The sequence below is a fragment of the Microcaecilia unicolor genome, chromosome 4 (assembly GCF_901765095.1).
Source record: "Microcaecilia unicolor chromosome 4, aMicUni1.1, whole genome shotgun sequence".
NCBI classification, from domain to species: domain Eukaryota; kingdom Metazoa; phylum Chordata; class Amphibia; order Gymnophiona; family Siphonopidae; genus Microcaecilia; species Microcaecilia unicolor.
The window spans coordinates 334,725,213-334,740,302 of NC_044034.1; the positions used below are offsets into that span (position 1 = coordinate 334,725,213).

General features: G+C 43.9%; 1 protein-coding gene across 1 annotated transcript in view; it reads left to right on the top strand.

Moving 5' to 3' along the window:
• Positions 1-15,090, top strand: part of LOC115469426 (inositol polyphosphate-5-phosphatase A-like) — a 110,253-nt gene that overhangs the window by 66,108 nt on the left and 29,055 nt on the right. The window contains exons 7-8 of the mRNA XM_030202055.1: positions 122-174; positions 6,961-7,080. Of these exons, the coding sequence (XP_030057915.1) occupies positions 122-174; positions 6,961-7,080 (173 nt within the window). The remainder of the gene's footprint in view (positions 1-121; positions 175-6,960; positions 7,081-15,090) is intronic.

Below are 15,090 nucleotides of genomic sequence, written 5' to 3' on the forward strand. Positions count from 1 at the left end.
TGCAGCTATTGCCTTTGTAGTGCTCTCTGGTGTTTGGGCCCTTCTGATAATGTAACTTGAATGAATTGCACACTGACATCTGCAGGTCTCACTTTTCTAACTGCTGTTCCGTTTTCTGTAGTTTAAGTGGACACGGAAGGGGTACATGAGAAGTCGCTGGAGGATTCAGAATTGGTAAATACTAAATGTTCTCTTCCGTTGGAAAGATTTACATGTTTGATGCTCTTCTTAGATCCAGATGCCCCTGGTGCTGTGACCCTCATTTAATCTGTAGCACCCTGTTAAGAGATAAGTGGTAGTTGGACTGGCCCATTGGTAGTGCTACATACCTCTGAGTAGATGCCCCTGAGTTTCATTCTTGGCTGGGAAAGGGAATGGATTGAGATTTGATATACCGCCTTTCTGTAGTTACAATCAGAGTAGTTTTCATATTATATACATGTACTTATTTTGTTCCTGGGGCATTAGAGGGTGCCTAGAGTCACAAGAAGCTGCAGTAGAAATCAAACCTGGTTTCCCTGGTTCTCAGGCCACTGCACTAACCATTAGGCTGTAGCTAATATGGTAAAATTGGGGGACAAGACCTTTTTCAGATATGTAAGTGACAAGAGGAAGTGCCATAATAGCATTGTGAGGCTCAAAGCAGAGGGAGAGAAATATGTGGAAGATAAGGATAAAGCTGAACTGCTTAACGATTATTTTAGCTGTGTTCACGAATGAAAGACCGGGGGTAGGGCTGCAGAAAACAAAGGCTAAAGGGGATGGATGTATGGTAGACCAAGACCCGTTTACAGAGGACTGGGTTTGTGAGGAGCTTGCCAAACTAAAAGTAGACAGAGCGATGGGGCCTGATGGGATACACCTGAGGGTGCTTAAGGAACTCGGAGAAGTTCTGTCCACTCCATTGATGGACCTCTTCAATGCTTCCTTAGAAACTGGAGAGGTCCCGGTGAACTGGATAAGGGCGGATGTGGTTCCTTTGCAAAAGAGTGGAAGTAAGGAGGAGGTTGGGAATTACAGACCTGTCAGTCTGACTTTGGTGTTGAGTAAGCTAATGGAAACGCTTCTAAAGAGGAGGATTGTGTCATTTCTTGAACTACATGGAATGCGGGACCTGAGGCAGCATGGCTTCACTTGTGGCAGGTCGTGTCAGATGAATCTGACTGTCTTCTTCGACTGGGTGACCAAACAGTTGGATGTGGGAGGGGTGCTTGATGTGGTAAACTTGGATTTCAGCAAAGCCTTTGACACGGTTCCGCACAGGCGACTGATAAATTGAGTGTCCTCGGTGTGGGACCTGGAGTAACTGATTGGGTAAAAAATTGGTAAAAAAGAGAGGGAATACAGCATACAGAAGTAACCAAACAAACAAAGCAAACACTGGGCCTTCAGGATTGAGAAAAATGTAGTCCTTTATTTATGATGAAGACCCTTCCTTTATTTCATAAATAAAGGACTACATCTTTCTCAATCCTGAAGGCCCAGTGTTTGCTTTGTTTGTTTGTATGGATGTAAAGCTGGCCAGCACCAGCATGTATTGGCAACAAGTCCTATGCACTCCTATTATGTCTCATTATAATTGCTGTGCCACACGAGATAGGTAAAGGCACAGAACAGGTGACTTTTTGTTACTTAGAAGCTTGTAAATCAAACAAACAAACAAACCAACCAACCAACCAGATGCCTTAGCCAAGACACTGAAATCAACACACTGCCAGAGTCATTCTTTTTTTTTTTCTTCTTTCCTTGTTTGGGGTGGAAAGGGATGAGAAGAGTACAGCAGTTTCCTCTTGTTCTCTTGGGCTTTAAGTTCAGACTGAGCTGGGGCTAAGATCTAACACCTTAAGCCTCGATTCACAACTACTCAGGGACTTTTTTTCTCCTCTATTTCATTTGCCTTTTCAGTTCGTTTTAGCTCAGTCAGTGCAATGACTGTCCTCAGCCAGGGTCCATGTACTAGTTCTCCTCAGAACTTGCAACCATGGGCTGTTGAATAATGGCAGACTCTCTTACCTTAGTAAATGCAGCCTCCACAGCATTCTTGACCCTGCCTGACCTGAGAAGCAGAAGACTCAAATGGAGTGGCATGGAGTGGAGAAACATAGAAACATGACGGCAGATAAAGGCCATATGACCCATCCAGTCTGCCCATCCTCTGTAACCCCTAATTCTTCCTGTTCCTAAGCGATCCCACATGCTTATCCCATGCCTTTTTAAATTCTGGAACAGTCCTCGACTTCACCACCTCCACCGGAAGGCCATTCCACGCCTCCACCACCCTTTCTGTGAAATAATACTTCCTTAGGTTACTCCTAAGCCTATTCCCTCTTAACTTTGTCATATGCCCCCTCATTCCAGAGCTCTCCTTCATTTGAAAAAGGCTCTCTTCCTGTACATAAATGCCCTTGAGCTAAAACGAACTGAAAAGGCAAATGAAATAGAGGAGAAAAAAAGTCCCTGAGTAGTTGTGAATCGAGGCTTAAGGTGTTAGATCTTAGCCCCAGCTCAGTCTGAACTTAAAGCCCAAGAGAACAAGAGGAAACTGCTGTACTCTTCCCATCCCTTTCCACCCCAAACAAGGAAAGAAGAAAAAAAAAAAGAATGACTCTGGCAGTGTGTTGATTTCAGTGTCTTGGCTAAGGCATCTGGTTGATTGGTTGGTTGGTTTGTTTGTTTGTTTGATTTACAAGCTTCTAAGTAACAAAAAGTCACCTGTTCTGTGCCTTTACCTATCTCGTGTGGCACAGCAATTATAATGAGACATAATAGGAGTGCATAGGACTTGTTGCCAATACATGCTGGTGCTGGCCAGCTTTACATCCATACAAACAAACAAACAAAGCAAACACTGGGCCTTCAGGATTGAGAAAGATGTAGTCCTTTATTTATGAAATAAAGGAAGGGTCTTCATCATAAATAAAGGACTACATTTTTCTCAATCCTGAAGGCCCAGTGTTTGCTTTGTTTGTTTGGTTACTTCTGTATGCTGTATTCCCTCTCTTTTTGTGGCCAGCTTTACATCCATGCCACACACAATCCTAGCCACAAGCCAATTAAAAAAACACAGTTTCAAAACAGACTTCTATTTGTTTATAAACATGTAAATGAGCTCTAATCCATACAAGAAAAATGTAATCTCAATATAAATTAAATTAGAAAGTAAGAGATAACAGATGGCTAAAAACCACAAATTCAGCAGCAAGTTTAGATACAATCATATACATCTTTGTGGTCTTTTTGGGGCCGATATTCAGACCGTGGGAGGGAGCTAACTCCCACGGTTGGTGGTCAGCCAGGATATTCAATGCCAGGCCGTTTCTGGTGACCAACATTGAATATCTAGTTTATTTTTGGGTGGTTTAAACTTAAATGGCTAAGTTTATATTTGGAGATAGCTGACTAAATTTAAACTTGCCAAAGATATTCCAGCTATTTACGTGGTCCGATGTGGCCGCTTACAATAGCTGGCTATGTGCTGAATATTCAGGGATAGCCTGCTATCCCCATTGAATATTGCTGGAGAGCCAGTTAAGTGCCATTTAACTATCCAGGTGCCATTCCTGGACAATTAAATGATTTTGAATATCAGGGGGATTTTTCTGGGTCTAAGTTAGCCAGTGGTGACCAGAGTTTAAAGAAATGCTAACAGCAACAAGCTGAGTATTGCCCCATAAATGGTTATAAAAGCTCAGAAGTCATCTTCTCTGAACTGGAAACCAGTATGAAAACCCCAGAAATATGAGCTCTTCCATGTCTAAAACCAGTTTGACCTTCACACTGCTCCTTGGCTTTATACTCATCAAGAAGTTTTCATTTCTTAATCACTCTATGATAGCCAAGGTGCCCCTGGAGCCTTATCTCTTATTGATTTCTTCCTTCTGGGAGTGCCCTCGACTATGCTCAGCTACCTCGCTATTCTTTGTGTGTTTTCAAATTTCTGTTTACCATATATTTCTAAAAAATGTTCAGTAACTCTTACCACAGCACGAAATTACAGGTCCTTTACTGCCAGTAGAAAGGTATCCCAGCCAAGCCTCTCTTGTTTTCTCACCTGGAATGGCGCCTGGCCAGTTAAATGACACTTAACTGGCTATCCGTCGATATTCAACGGGGGATAGCCAGTTATCCCCCATTGAATATTCCTGGCTAGCGCCTAGGACAGTGGTTCCCAAACCTGGGCCCAGATGCATCAACCAAACTTAAAAGTGCTTACTGAATTTGAAAAAACGAAGAATGCACTAAAAACACACCCCAGAAATGTTCGGTACGGTATTCAAAAGTCGGATGCATGAAAGTTTCGCTAATCTGGTGTAGCGTAGTAGGAAACGCATGCGCACAGATTCATTCGGAAGCACATTGTATCGGCGTGGCTAATATGCGCATGTGTACATATGTAATTATGTATAAACCAAGCAATGATACTGTCGTGCTCCATTGCTCCACCCCTACTTTCTAGAAAACACCTACACGCACATAACAAACATCCACATGTATGACAATAACAAAAATAGTTTGACATGTATAAAAAGAGGAAAACACAAGTATTTACACAGCTGTTGGAGGACCTTCCAGCCTTGGTCCATTTTAATAATATTTCGCTTTTTTCCCGGGCGGGGGAAAAGGCGCTTCTCATTCACCTGGATGAGCTGTGCCAGCCACAGCGCATCCATGTCGGAGAAGTTTGGCTTTCTCCCCCGTGCAGCCATGACTTCTCTGACAATTGTGCACACGCACATGCCACACATATATATGGTGGGTATCCTGAAAACCTGACTGGCTGGGGTGCCTCCAGGACCAGATTTGGGAACCACTAGCCTAGGAGATAACTGGCTATATCGTGCGATATAGCTGGCTATCTCTGAACATTCAATCCCTATCCGGCTATTGTAAGTGGCCACATCTGGCTGTTTAAATAGTTGGTACATCTTTAGCTGGTTTAAAATTAACCAGCTATCTTTGAATATCAGCTTAGCTGGTTAACTTTAAACTGGCTAAAAATAAACCAGATATTCAATGCCGGTCACCGGAAATGGCCTGGCATTGCATATCCGGGTTGACTGCCAACCGCGGGAGTTAGCCGGGCTCCCTCCCATGGTCTGAATATCGGTCCCTCAGTTCTTAACCTTTTGTATGCAGTGTCACATGTACCTATGTTCAGTATACAGAATGGGGGACATTGTACAACTGGATGTTTCCATTTAGGTGCCTGAGGCAGTGTGATAAGAGCCTATGCTATAATGGAACCAGGGAACCCAGGTTCTATTATAGAATACTAGTATAACCCAGTATCAGTGTGTCTAACATTAACTTGGCTGCAGTTACACTAGCCATAGATCTGGCATGTGTGTGGGCACCTAAATGTGGCAGGGGCATGTATAGCTTACAGTATTCTGTAAGTTAGGGAGAGGGGATGGGATTTGGTAAATTGTCTTTCTGTGGTTACAATCAAAGCTGTTTACATGGTACATGTTATATACAGGTACTTATTTTGTACCTGGAGCAAAGGAGGGTTAAGTGACTTGCAGAAAGTCACAAGGAGCTGCAGCAGGAATCAAACCAATTCCCTGGTTCTCGTGGCACTGCACTAACGATTAGGCTACTCCACCACTCCCTCACCCATGTCGCATCCCTGTGTATGGCCCCCTTGCAAATATGCAAGTTAAGCAGGTAATCGTAGAATAGCACTTAAGTGCCCTACTGGCACTTTGTGGATGTGTCTAATTATCTGTGTAAGTCCTAGTATTCTAGGACATTCACATGCACAAGGGGCATGTAGATGTAGGTGCCTGTATTATAGAATAGCCCTTCACATGTGTATAGAGTATAGCTCATGTAACTGTCCCTAGAGGGCTCACAATCTAAGTTTTTGTACCCGGGGCAATGGAGGGTTAAGTAACTTGCCCATGATCACAAGGAATTGCAGTGAGAATTTAACCCAGGTTGTCAGAACCAAAGCCCACTGCACTCACCATTAGGCAACCCCTCCACTCGCACTCTGACACATGTGAAAGGGACCTATGCAAGTTAGTACATTGGTACAGTTACATGATGTGTCTGTGTGTACTTAGGAATCGTTCACAGTTTTAGACATGTTTTCTTTTGAGAAATGAAACATAGGCAGCTGTATTCTCTATGGGACTAGGAACACTTCTCTTCCTGCTCTTGGGTACCCTCCGCCCGTCTCCTTGGAGTAAAAGGGAGTGTGCAGGGCCCAAGCAAACAGCAAGCTAGTATTGAGACCACATTAATTCTTCATCTCTGACACCTGAATAGGCCTTTGCTCACCTTTACAAGATAAATGGTATTTGTTTACCAGCTGATATGGTCTAAAGTGAAGCATTAATGAGTGACTTTTGTACAACTGCCTTACTGTGGTTGCTTAGGATTGAACACTGAGGGCAAAGTAAGTTATTTTTCACTGGAGAAAATGATTATTCCTCTCCTTCACTTCATAGAGCACTATCCACAGCCTGGGCTCCTCCTCTGCCCTACACTACTTCCTCATGTATCTCCCCCCCCCCCCCCCCCCCCCCCCACATACATAGCCTGTGCTCCTTCACCACTCCTTATGTCTCTTTCCACAGCTTGTGTTCCTCCACTTTTGCCTACAGCTTGCAGTCCTCCACCATTCCTTAAATCTCACTCTCCCCAATACTTCACACTCCTACATCATTCCCTTTACAGCCTTACTATTAGAGGATGTGTAGAAGATGATGTTGATACAGCTCTCTATATGTTATTTTTAGTCAAGGCAAAAAACCTTTTCTAGGAAGGATTTTGAAAGCTGTAATGCCCAAATATATTTCTCAGTCTAAACAGTTTAGGAAAGCACCATGATTTTGAATTCTGGTAATTAATGGCTGTTGTGTCTGTTGTATGAACATATAAAGACAAGTCCATTTACTATTTTGTCTCTACCATATCTCTCTCTCTTTGTCTTTTTGAATTATTTTTGGACAGTGCCTTTGACCTTGTGAACATTCACCTTTTCCATGATGCTTCAAACCTGGTAGCCTGCAATTCCAGCCCTTCTGTATATGCAGAAAATCGGAAAAAATCATTGAATTATGTTCTGGAAAGGTAAGAGCACCCTAGGGAACACTAGTAACACAGGACTAGAAGAGGGACATTTCCAGAAGGTTCTGTGAGCGCAAGGAACAAATCTCACTTTTTATCTGAGCAATCCAAATCATCAGAAAGTTTGCACAGGTAAGATGGTTGTTTAGTAATTACTTTTCCTTAGCTTGTGTACCAGACCAGTTCCAGAACCAATGGGTTATATCTTCAAACCAGCAGATGAAGACAGAGAAATAAGGTAGTTCTTTGTGATTCACCCCTTAAGGCCACCATGCAGCCTTAAAATACTCAGTATTTCTCTGTCTCCAGCGGATGTTTGCAGACACACTGTGCAGCTTTTGATCTGTTTACTGAGACAGCTCCAAGCCCAGTTGTCAACTGAGTTTTGTTGAGCACAGGGGGTGCCTTTCTAAAAGGTTTGAGCTACTTATGGATTTGAAGAAGTTTGTCAGGAGCAAGGGTGTAATTCAGAGGTCTCTGAGACTCCTCCTCCCCCCTTCTTTCACTCTTGTCATGATGGAAAAGGGCTGGTGTGTGAGGAGAAAGTTTTTTTGATAGTTTATTGGACCTCCAAATCCTTCACCTATCCCCTGATAGGAGTTTACTGGGGTTGAGGTGCAGCTGAAGTCTGGACAGGATGGATTTGCAGGAGCAGGACTTCCTCCTAACGATGTGCTAGGGGTGGTCCCCCTCCAGTGATGCCACTCCCAATAGGACTGCTGCTGTCATTGGAGAATGACTGGCCAATGGTAGAAGTAAGCTGCTGTGCTGGCTAAATAGTGGCAGTATGGTACACTGGCAATCCCTGGCCAAATGCTGAGTATGTTCCTGCCTTCAGTACTCCTGTCGATGCCCCCTGTCCCTGCTTCTCCATTTCCCATCCTCTCTCTTCTTTCTTGTCCTTCTTCCCTCTATCTGCTTCTCCCTCTTCCTCTCCTCATGTTTTCAGGTCTTTTGCATATAGTTTTGTTTACACATACTATAATAAATAAACATGTGTTTGCATTAACACGTGTCCCAGATGATGTACACGCTATGGAGCTGGAGTTTTGGCTTTGCATATATATGGTCTGTTTGTGTGAGGACGGGTACCATAGTTCAGTGGTTCTCAAACTGGAGAAGGGAGCATGGGATGGATTGTGGGGGATACGAGTTATTTAGTTTGACTTAAAACAAGCTAATAACCTATTTTGTAGAGGGGGGAGTTGGGGCTGAAAGCATTTTGGAGAAGTTGGGAGGGTACAACTTAAAAGTATCATGGTGGTGCTGTAGAAAATGCCACTCCACCCTGTCAAATGCTTTTTCAGCATCTATGGCAATAAAGATTAAAGTAAACAAAAAAAAGGGGTACTGTAGAGACTGCCTTAGGGTATGGAAGAGAGAGAGTGCCTGCGGCTTCCTGGATTCATCATTCATCATTTTCTCACTTGTGCCTGTGATTTTCTCATTGCTGCTTCTGCCTCTCCCGGGCATTTCTTTGCAAATTGTATCTAGGATCTTTTCTCGCTTGGGATTTTCACACTAATTTATTTGCTTCCCTTTAAAAAATCAATGCCTCTACATTATAAAGTGTCTTTGGAAACATTTATGAATTTTCTCCATGGAAATAAGTTTTGAACTTGCTACAGGGAACTTATTTCTGACTGTTCATGTTTTGTGATGCCTCTTCCACCTGCACATTTGAGCAGATTGGAACTCTTTCTCCTATGGCTCCTTTCCACTCAAAAACAATTTTTTGCTTCATTTTTTACACACAGTGGGTGGCATTGGAGGCAGTTTTTAAAATCCTTACATTGCCTAGGGCTGCGAGTGAATTTTAGTGTCTATGAACCAGTGGCATAGCCAAAAAGCAAATTTTGAGTGGGCCAACTGATGGGTTGAGTGGGCTACATTTCTACTATTCTCTCTGCACCCCCCCCCCCCCCCCCCAAACTTAAAAATTGAAAGGTCAATATTCAGCTAGCAGCAGTGAGCATTTTGGTGATCGCCGCTGGCATTATTCCTGGATATTCAATGCCAGGCCATGTGTGGGCTTTGGCATTGAATATCTGGTTTTTGCTGAGCTGCCTAACACATAGCTGGTTAAGTCGATATTCAGCACTTAACCAGTCATGGGTTACTGCCTAAAGATAAGACTGTGTTTTATGCAATATGGTTACCCTGGCCGGTTAAGTGCTGAATATCAACACTTAACCAGCCAAGTGCTTACTCCGCTCCTGGAACTCCCCCAAAATAGCTGGGTTTCACTTAAGTGCTTAACCGCTAACTTTCAGCAGTGATAACCAGTTAAGTCCCACTGAAAATTAGCAGATAGACCCGAACAAGCAATTTAACCGTTCAGCGGCCATTTCTGGCTGATTAAATCATTTTGAATATGAACCAGTATGCACCTTAGCCGAGGGGATCCTGAAGCCTCTCCAGCTGAAGATATCCTCAGCTGACTGGACTCCCCAGGCTGTCAGAACACTACGGTAGTCAGCAACAGCAGCACTTCTAACTACTGAAGCCAACACTCCACACAGGCATACTTCTAGAGCTGGAACTGAGCCTGTGCGAGAATGGAATATGTGTGCAGTGCCAGTGTTGGTGGCTAGGAGCCTGCTGCCAATAGCTGCAATGTTTTGTTTTTTTTTATTTATAAGAAGTCTTTATTGAAAATGCACTCATTACAACATGCAACATTTAACAAACTGTAAATACAGTATCACATCGAAATCCAAGCAGCATTAATACCATGTAGTACAGCTCTGCAACATTACATAGCTTCTTTATACATCTGTTAAGAACTTCAATATTTATAAAGTTTTCAAAATTAACAACCCCTCCTTTCCCTAAACCCTCCCTATCCCAACCTCCCCTCTCCCCCTCTACCCACCCAGCTGATGAGTCATGTCAGAGTTCCCGAAACTCACACACAGCACTCACAATCTAAACAGTGTTGACATCGTCAATAAAAAGCTTCCAAACCAGTTGCCATTTGAAATAGCTGCAATGTTTTGATGGTCTAGGGGTTTGGCAGGCTGAGGGCGTTTTCAGCTGGTTGTAGTGTGCTGCTGCCAAGTTGGCCTGAGCTGAAAGTGAACAGCTTAGGTCCTCCCATTGCTATGCCCCTGCTGCGAAGTTTACACATATACAAAATTGACATTGTAAAGCAGAAATGGGAATTTCAGTATAAAGTCCCTGTGCGTTGATTTTATTTTTTTATTTGTTACATTTGTATCCCACCTTTTCCCACTTATTAGTAGACTCAAAGTGGCTTGCATAGTTCCAGAGAGGTGGTTACAGACTCCAGTGTGAACAAATACAATGTAGGGGTACCGTTACAGTGATAAATACAGTAAAGAAGTATCAGTAAATAGATTGGGGTGGTTCATCCCAAGCAGAAAGCTAGGGTGGGATCATACTTTACAGCCGACAAAAGAACCCAAAACACTGTAATCGCTGTTTTATCCAATGCTAATAAATGCCAGTGATGACAGAAACATATTAAAATTCTAACAAGCAATCCCACACCAAAAAAAAAAAAAAAATATATATATATAAACATATACATACATTATAATTGCATTTTTATCCAGTGTTAATAATTTCCAGTGATGACATATAAACATATTACCATTCTAGCGAGTAACCCCCCCCCCCCCAAAAAAAAAAAAAAAAGTTCCCCTCTGATTCCAAAGGATATCTAAGCATGTAATCCAGACAAGACAACCACAGACACAGTAGTTTTATTGCTTGACCCACCCCTTTGCGATTCAGTTAAAAGTGCATGCGCTGTAAAACAATATGGTACTTTTATCCATGGAGAGGGAGAGAATTTTCAGCTATCATATTTACTCAGGGAACAGCTTAGTTACTCACAAATCGTTCTATCCAGATATTTGAATATCTTTATCATGTCGTGTCCCCCAGTCTCGGGCTTAAATTTTGCTAGATTCTTTCCAGGAGCCCCACACACTCCCTATTCCATTTTCCATCTGCAAGTCACTTCTACAGTAGGGGCTCCCTCTCCCTGTGGTATCCTGTCTCTCTCACCTTCAGTGGGTATGTGAAGAATGGCACCTCTTGCCACGTGGAGGGGCATTTTCAATATGACATCAAAATCTGACTTTGGACGTTTTGTTAAAACTGTCCAAAAATCAAGTAGTGAAAATGACGTCTATCTTTTTTCTTTGAAAATGACCATTTTTTAGATGATGTGCTTAGTACATCTATTTTATTGGACCATTAAAAAAAAGCCATTGGGACGTAGGAAGAGCCAGCTTTCCTAGTAGACTGGCCACACAGACATTCCAGCAGAGCAGTGGGACACCCTAGTGGGCACTGCAGTGGACTTCACATAAAAGGTCCTAGGTACACATCTCACCATTACTGCCTGATATTGTATGGTGAGCCCTTCAAAACCCACAAAAATTCTAGTATACCCAACTATACACTACTACAATAGCTCTTATACAGGTGTCACTTATATGTGGCTACAGTAGGTTTTGACAGGCTGACACTTTCCACCGCAAGTGTAATAATTAGAGTGGATTATGGGCCTGGGTCATCTTCTCTACAGTGCACTGCACCATCCACTAGGCTATTCCAGGAACCTGCTTGCTGCTCTAATAGGACTGGCCATAACATGTGAAGCTGTCATAGAATCTGGTAAGTACTGATTCATTTACATCTTTGAGGGGTGAGAGGGGGTCAGTTCCACTTAAGGAGTACGTGGTTTGCAGTCCTTTATTCCTGCAGGGGCCATCTGGTTATTTAGGGCACTTTTTTGTGGCTTATTCATTCATAAAACAGGTGTAGACCAAAACGTCCAACTTATATCCCTGGATGTTTTTGTTTTGTTCCATTATAGCAAAAAAAAAAAAAAAACGTCCAAGTGTTAGGAATGCCCAGATCCTGCCCTTAGCACGCTTCTGACATGCCCCCTTGTGATTTGAGCGCACTTCTGACTTACTTCATAGAAAAAAGTCTAAAGATTAGTTTTGAAAAAAGCAATTTGGATGTTTTTGTGAGAAAACATCCAAATGCAGATTTATACCAATTTTTGGATGTTTTTCTCTTTTGAAAATGAGCCCCATTAGCTCCTGCAGTGGCTAGATTAAGTCTAGCATTTGGAATATGCAATGCAGGCAGGTCCTGCAAGACTAGAGGGCACTTCATTTTCAAGTTGCTAAATGAAGCCAGCCAACAGAGGAGATAGATATGCATGCAGCACCAGCCAGAGAAGAAAGGATTACATTGAGGAGAAGAATCGGGGAAGAAGAGAGATGATCAAATGGTTGTGGCAGGGAGTTGGGAGTTAGGAGTAGAGGCAAAGAAAAAAGGATCATACCAGTAATGGAAGCAGCCAGGGAAAATATAACTGGAACTCTGCTCTGGATAGCATCAACTGAATTTAAGCTCTGACCACGCTTCTCTTGTGTATGCCTATTGAACATCATTCAATGTGACTCATGGTGTAAACGCTGGACTGCCTGTAATCTATATTATTTTGAGATAGGGCCTTCAGATTTGGAGACAGCACTGTATTCCTATGTCCCCTGAGCCCTCCAGTCCTAGAGGTGACAGGTTCCTTATCCCTGAGCCCATCCCCTGAGCCCTCCAGTCCTAGAGGTGACAGGATCCTTACTTATCTCTGTGCCTGACCCTGAGCCTTCTAGCCATCTCCTTAGCCCTCTGTCCTTGAGGTGACTGGTAAAGACTAGGGAGTCCTTTTTTAAATTGAATCTCCTTGAGAAGTCTTGAATATTTTGCCAGATTTGCAGCAGTAGTGCAGAGGGGGATGTTAAGTATAGGAATGAAGTCCTTGGAGAACAAAGCAGAGCACAAATTCTCAGAAGTGGGTGATGCCGACCTGCTTCACCTGGTCCAGGACTTATGATTAGCATAAATAGAGCTTTGTGGAGTGTGAGACACACTCCACAGCACATGCGCGAGTGCCCTTCCACCTGCCGCAAAAACATGGTCTCCTCAGTTCTTTTTCTACTGTGGTGAGGAGAGGGTATTTTTTTTTACTCTCTCCTCACTTCGCTCATTCAAAAATGCTATTTTGTGCCTTTCGGTGGTTTTTTTGTCCTTTTTTTTGTCCCGTTGTGGAAACCCATTTTTTTGCCCTTTTCCTTTATCTTCTAGTTTGATATTTCCCAGTTTTAAGTTTCCTTTCTTTTCCGTTGTTATTTGTCCATTTTAGACCTTGGCTTCGTCCAGGATTTTTCCCTTCCTTTTGCTGTGTCTTGCCTCTTTTTCAGGCATCATCGTTTCGTTTAATTTAGCTGATGAAGTTTTTCCTTCCATGTCCATGAAGGTTCCCAATGGCTTTAAGTGTTGTACCTGGTGCAATCAGATGATCTCTGGGAAAAACACCCATTCTTGGTGTCTTCAGTGTCTCGGGCCCGGTCATATCTCGACTAACTGTGTTCTCTGCCGTTGTATGAAACCCAGGTTTCTAGAAAGGCTCAACGAGAGAGGATTTTTGGAGCCAAGTCTGGTTCCTCAACGTCAGCATTGGCATCGACGTCGAGCATCGCACTGAGCGTTGGTAAACATAGCTGCTGTTAGACCCTTGGATATTGGGAGCAGTGAAACATTGAGTGGGTCTCCACCTGCCTCGAGGCTTACTGTGCAAGGCCCCCGGGACTGTCCATTGTCGGACCCGACCCCGAGGTGACGTGTGGATTTGACGTCGTCCTCGGCACTGAGGAGCCTCGATGACAAGCTTCAGTTGAAGGCCAAAAAACATCGTCATTGATTGCCCTCAACGCATGGTGCTGGGAGTTCCGGGGCATCAAAGGATTCGGCACCCAAGAAGTGTCTGCGCCAGGAGGAATGCTCTCACTCCATATAGGAGGTGCAGATGCATCGGTCTCCCAGCAGCCAAGAGCCAGCTCCCGCATCGACCTCAGCAATTTTGTAACAGGGATCTCCACTGACACCCCAGTCTGTCGGCCCTCGTTCAGCGCATCCATCCTTGCTCCATGAGCTGCTGGATGGCCGCCTGCAACAGTGTGCATAGGCATCAGAGGTGCTTGCGCTTACCCTGCCTCCCATTGTAGCCCCGCTTGGCCCTCAACCTGTGGTGTGGCCTCCAACAGCAGTGACTCCGGTGTCGACTGCCACCCAAACCAGTACTCCTTCAACATCGGTGGAGGGAAGCTTCACCAGAGTTGAGGCAGTAACCGACTTCTCATCGCCATTCTCAAGGACATGGCTCCTCCACGTCTAGGCAGGTTCAGTCTCGATAATCCCACCAGGAGGTATTGGCTCACACTGAAGAGAAGCACTCATGGGATTCAGAGGAGGATCCAAGTACTTTTTCCTCAGATGAGTCCTATGGAATTCCCTCTGAACCTTCCCCTCCACCTGAAAGGAAAAAGTCTCCTCCAAAGAGCTTTTCATTCCCTTGTTTTGTTAAGGGAATTGATGACGCCATTCCATTTTCTTTGGAAGTGGAGGACGAGCCCAGGGCCAAGATGCTTGAGGTCCTTGACTACACATCTCCTCCCAGGGAGGCTGTGACTGTTCCTCTTCATGAGTACTCCAGGAAGTTCTTGTTAGGAATTGGGAGTCCCCTCTGTGGGTCCTGGTCATGCCCAAGAAGATCGATACCATGTACCGGATCCACAGTACACCTGGTTTTGATAAGCCTCAGTTGCCTCACAATTCCATGGTGGTGGAAGCCGCTCTCAAAAGAGCCAAGAGTTCCAGGGAATATGCCTCGATGCCCCCAGGTAGAGAAGCTAGAACCTTGGATTCTTTTGGGAGAAAGATGTTCCAGGGTTCAATGCTCATCTCCCGAATACAATCCTACCAGCTCTTCACTATGTGTAGTTGCGAAGCTCGGTGCGCAAGTTGTTGGACCTGGCTGAGACACTCCCTCCAGAGCAGGCAGTTCACCAGTTGGTCAAGCTACAGAAGGCATGTCAAAGGTACTTGGCCAGGATCACTTACTACACTTTTGATGTGGTATCCAGGATCTCTGCCCAGAGTATAGCAATGTGCAGACTCTCATGGCTG